This window comes from Protomyctophum bolini, assembly GCF_963924005.1.
Source record: "Protomyctophum bolini genome assembly, chromosome: 10".
NCBI lineage: Eukaryota > Metazoa > Chordata > Actinopteri > Myctophiformes > Myctophidae > Protomyctophum > Protomyctophum bolini.
Genome location: NC_137871.1, coordinates 2,350,960 through 2,356,288, shown reverse-complemented (window position 1 = coordinate 2,356,288; position 5,329 = coordinate 2,350,960). Strand labels below are relative to the sequence as shown.

At 41.7% G+C, this 5,329-nt stretch overlaps 1 protein-coding gene across 1 annotated transcript; it reads right to left on the bottom strand.

Moving 5' to 3' along the window:
• Window positions 1-2,268: 2,268 nt before the first annotated feature.
• LOC308322485 (uncharacterized protein) lies at window positions 2,269-5,078 on the bottom strand. The gene is made up of 6 exons (XM_080773762.1): window positions 5,036-5,078; window positions 4,881-4,922; window positions 4,655-4,732; window positions 4,473-4,550; window positions 2,800-4,291; window positions 2,269-2,581 (listed from the first exon to the last, which is right to left on the bottom strand). The coding sequence occupies exons 5-6, from the start codon at window positions 4,281-4,283 to the stop codon at window positions 2,347-2,349; spliced, it is 1,719 nt and encodes a 572-aa protein (XP_080629888.1). The 5' UTR covers window positions 4,284-4,291; window positions 4,473-4,550; window positions 4,655-4,732; window positions 4,881-4,922; window positions 5,036-5,078; the 3' UTR covers window positions 2,269-2,346.
• Window positions 5,079-5,329: the final 251 nt, after the last annotated feature.

Here is a 5,329-nt window from a genome sequence, read left to right as displayed (position 1 = left end):
TAGCTGGTCTGCAAGCTCAACTGTTTGCCTAACCCGCGATGCTTTGAGTGAGAGAGAGAGAGCTAGAGAGACGTCCGAATCTGTATATTTTATTTTTCTGTATCCTTTATTTGTCTGAGAATTCCCCTACTGTGCTCTCTCTCTGACTCTCTCTCAATCTCTATCTCTCTGTCGCGCTCTCTCTCACGGTGTGTGTGTGTGTGTGTGTGGGTGGGTGTCGTGTCGCATGCGTGCGAACTTCGAGACGAGTTGTATGACCACCCGACAGTGCAGGTGCATTACATTGTATTTTGATTTGAAATAAATGATGAATATAGATGTAGTCTAGGCCTACTGTTGCTTGTGTGTGCTTGTGTGTGTGTGTGTGTGTGTGTGTGTGTGTGTTTTTTAGACAATAGACCATTAGCACTAATAGCACTTGATTTAACTATGAAAGAAATGAAGACGATGAAGGATATCGTCAAGGGGTTGGAAATGATTGACACACTTTGTTATTAATATGGACGGGTCAAAATGGGTACGCCCTGGATGAAATGTATGTTTCACTGAATGAAATTAAAAATCGGGTCCTACTAATTAACCCTAAAAATCTATAGACCTACCCTATATCTATAGAGAACTGTATAGTTAATACTTTGTAAAATATTAATATTATATCGTCGCTGTCCGATGAAAAACACTTATCTCCAAAAACATAGGTTTTCAGGAGCATGTAAAAACAGTTTTTCTCAGAAACTAACTGGAAATAAACCTATAAAACACTGTTGTTAAACACATTTAGCACCACAAATAAGAATATAACTGTACAAAACCATCAGTCAACAGTTTAAGGTTTTCAATGGACTTACAGGGTTTTCTTGTGAGATACGTGGAGATACGCAAAACTGTTCTGTTTTTATGGTCAACTCAGATGGCACACGCACGTCAATGAGCTGATCCTTGTTTCCCTACGTCGTACTTCTGAGTTCCCTCTGATAAATATCACATGAAAGCAAGGCTATATCTGTCATGTTGCCATATAAACACATCTTGGGACTTGAATCTTACGTTTTTAACCATAGAGTAATGTTTTTAACCCTGGCAAACAAGATAAAAGTAACAGCATGCCGGTGCCGTCAATCGACTGTCGTAACTTTTACCTGTTGTCATAATAGTTGCCATGCAACAGAAACTCCGACATGACGAGGTATATTGCAGTCGGTTGTTAGTTTACCTTGTGTCACCAGGCTGTCAATAGATCATCTCAGTCGTTGCCTTGATGACATCTTCTTGGGACCGATTATTTTACCAGTAGCAATCAACAAAACAAGCCCAAATTAATTCAATCAATTAATTACCAGCTGCATTATCTGTGGGTCTGCTGACGTTATGCCACTTTTTAGCTGAGCTCCGCTGTTATGCTCAAATTAGTGACCCTAAAGAATTCTGAGGCAACATGGCTGGAGACGAGGCAGCCAATCAGAACTGCTCGACTAACCATTGACATGCAACAACAACTTTCAGCTTTTTTATCAGCTCATATTGGTTAAAAATCATCAAAAAACATCTAAAGCTATGCTTCTGAATTCCTAGCACCCATGAAAGTTAAAATGCACTATAGAAACCAACCTTTTTACCAAAACAATCTAGGATAAAGTGTTTTAACTATTTTTTGGGATTGATTAACAGATTACAGTGGAAACAAGCTCTATAGGCTTTAAATACCAATAGCATAACCTTTGACTGTACTGCCTGTATTATTGGAAATCTTGCAAATAAATCAATGCCTAATCTTGTTTAGCCTACTATTTAAACCAGCTGATACTATACCCAAACTAAATTAGCATTAATGTTTCAATAATAATGTACAATAGCCTAACGTCACAAATTTGTGCAGACAGTGTCGTCCACATTAGGAATACATGTATGTGAGTGAACTCTATTACTCCAGTCAAAATTGCCCAGAATTGTTAAGCCTTAACATTTAGGCATATCATTTATTTTATAAGTTATTACAAGTCAACTGCAAATAAATAACTAAGTCAATGCATGAATAAATAAATAAATGCTGAATAGATAAGTCAATGCATGAATAAATAAATAAATACTGAATAGATAAATACAAACGGTAACACCACACAGACACGAACATTTTAACCCATTTTGGGCAGGAACCCCTTTTGGTGTTTTAAACATCGATATAATTTAGCTATTGAAAAATAGCAGATTACAGAAATAATAAATACCGAATACAGAAACTGTCAGAATTTAGATGATTTTTTTAAATTTCGACGTCAGGCTTAAATGGGTTAATAACGCAACGGGAGGAACATGAGAACCCAGTGGAATGGTGGTAGGTGGTGGTCATCACTCCTCCGACTGCTCATGGCGGAGGGCGTCGTAGAAGCCGTGGAAATCTTTGGGCAACACCAGCTTCATTTCTTGCAGGTGTTTGAACTTTAGTGCCTTGATGATGCGCCTCGAAGTGTACAGCGGGGCCACTGTGGTGACGTTGCTCTTCTTCCTCAGGGATGGGGACTCGTAGGGCTTCCAGGCATCTGAGTGGTTGATCTTGTACTCCATACTGCCATCCATGTTGTACCTAGGATGAACAGAAGTCATGAAGAGAGGGACAGAGACAAGGGAGAAAAGTCAAGTTTTAATGATTATTTTTTAAATTTAGGGATGTGCTGAAACGGCCGATAACGATGTGTTTGCCGATTAATCTCCATTCACTATAGTTTTTATTACACTGTATCTTTGAATAATGTTTATTGTTATGGTTTCCACAGCTATGTACGTATGTCAGTATTCAAATACCTGATTGCTCGGAGGTCATGCACGGTGGGATCCCCAGCGACCTTTCCCGGGCGGATGGATTTGCAGAGGTTCACAGAGCTGAAGTTTGTGAAGAATGTGTGGTCCACATACTTCACATGGTACGGTGTGGGATTGGAGCGAGCTTCCCGGATGGCAACAGCATACTCAGCCGGAACGCTGATGTCTCTGTTCCTCAGTCTTCTCTCAATCACACTATGCACAGAGTCGCACTCCATCTGTGTGTGACCTCTTTCTAGGAACTTCTGTGTCACCATCTTCTGTGTCTCAGTTGCAAACTTGAGGAGGGCATTGCTCAGGAGCATGTTTCGATTCTGGTAGCCACATCCATCACTCCACAGGATGTACTCTTCATACGAGGGATGTTCTTTGAGAAAGTGCACGATGCATGAAGCAAACTCGTTGGCAGAGATACCAGCTTCACCCTCGTGCCATAAGTAATTTGATGCATCATGTGAAGTCATGTCATAAACGGTGAAGTTATGGACACAGAGCTTGGTCTTGAAATAGAGGGATGAGGCTTGTAGCTTGGGGCAGAGCAGGAGCCCCTGTAGATCCATGCATGTCACCAAGGTCTTCTCACCTGCCTCTTCTTTGTCCTTCTGCTTCATGGCTCGTGCAGTGTCCTTTTTGGTGCAGTGCTCCTTCCATGCGGCAGCGTCAATGTTCCCAGCTTTGAATGCACAGCAAGTATCGCACTGGTCTTTCTTTGGGTGAAAAAGAGACAGATTTAAGTCCTTAAACATTCTGGTGAACACTTGCCTTGACAGAGCCTGGATGCCATTCTCTGCACTGGAATGAGTATACTCTGCATGGAGGTGATTGATGGACTTGAACACAGGTTCCAGGTACATCTTAGAGGATGAGGCCCTACAGTAGTGTGAGGGAACTTTTGGAAGGTCCAAAAGGAAGGTCTTCAAGAACTCCACCTCCTCTCTCCTTACAGTCACCCTCTTCTTCTTCTTATCTTCCTTTGTAGGACTTTTCCCTCTTCTTCCTATCCACTTCAAAAGAGACCACTGCTTCAAGCCTAGGGTTGACAGGAACATGCGCTGGCACACTCGGAGTCTTCTACCATCTACTACAAGGTGATAGAAAATGGTTGCCGACCTCCTGGAGTTCTCTGATTCTGTCCTCCGTCGCTTTACACTGCTCACCTCTACCAATGACTTAACATAAATCTTCCTCTCACGCCAGTCTAATTCCTCCCAGAAGTACTTGAAGATCTCTTCTCGCTTCGACTCCTCTACTTCCCTGCAGTGCAGTTTAGTGGACTTGTGACAGGCTGCAGACTGGCATGACACACCCAATTTTCTTTCCTCCTTTAACACAGACTCTCGATTCTTCCTCCCAAGATATGACTTGCCACTCATTCTCCTCTTCTTCTGGATGTTGCTCTTCCAGTTGTCTGGATTTCTCCTCTTCCTCCCCAGACCAGCATCACCACATGAGGAGTCCTCTTCCATCTCAACTCCTAAATATGGTTACAAAAAAATTGTTAAGTGTGTGAGTCTCTCTCCCTCTCTCTGTATGTGTGTGGAGCCCCTCGTGTGCATTTATGGATGTGTAGTTGAACGAAGCATTAAATAGCCAACATGCACAATACCACATTACAAACATGTGCATCAATGTGTCCATAATAATAATGATAATACCTTCATTTCCAGATTCAGATTCACCTGAAGAATCACCATTATGGTCAAGTTCAGGTGTCCAGGTTCGATCAAGTGGATCTGGGAAAGAAAGAGGAACAAAAACTGCAACGTTGACATAATTCAGTGTTGCCAGCATTTTGCATTTCTTGCTCTGGCTGACTTAAGCCTAGTGTTCCACAAACCTTCTTCTCCCCCACTTGAGAAGTCATCCTCAACTCCGTCTTCATCCTCCACATTCGAGTGATGCTCAACTCCTTCTCCTGAACAGAAAATAAATATTCAAGTGTGAGTGAGGGTCTCTCTCTCTCCCTCTTGTCATGTATGTTTGTCTGTGAGAGACAAAATTCCAACTAGCTAACATGCAGCATTCACATCACCTCTGTCATTTTACATAAAGGCTAATAATACCTTCATAGCCTGATTCAGCAGCACCAGAAGAAAGCAGTGGATCTGGGAAAGAAAGACAGACAAACTGAATGCAATGTTCACACACACCTGTAATTCAGTGTCACTGGATTGTGCACTCTTTGCTCTGGCTGACTTAAGGCTAGTGTTCCACAAACCTTTGTCCCCACTTGAGTGGTGGTCATCCTCAACTCCACTGCTCTCCAGTGTCAAATGTTCCCTCTCTCTAATCATGCATTGCTTTGCGTTCACAATATTGCAACATCACATGATGTATTGTGCATCATGTGTGCGTGTGTGTGTGTACAGAATAAGGCTCTAAATAAATAATAATAATACCTATGGATTCATCAGCACCAGGAGAATTATCCAGCTCTAGTTGAAGTGTCCATGATGAATCAAGCACATCTGATAAAACAAAAAATAAAGAGGAACACAATGTACAATGAATG

Bases quoted from the DNA above. Each gene is read 5' to 3' on its own strand.
- LOC308322485 (XM_080773762.1), bottom strand. From the start codon at position 4,283: ATGGAAGAGGACTCCTCATGTGGTGATGCTGGTCTGGGGAGGAAGAGG. The intron at 2,582-2,799 runs GTATTTGAATAC...TGTTCATCCTAG, and splicing joins CATGACCTCCGAGCAATCAG to GTACAACATGGATGGCAGTA.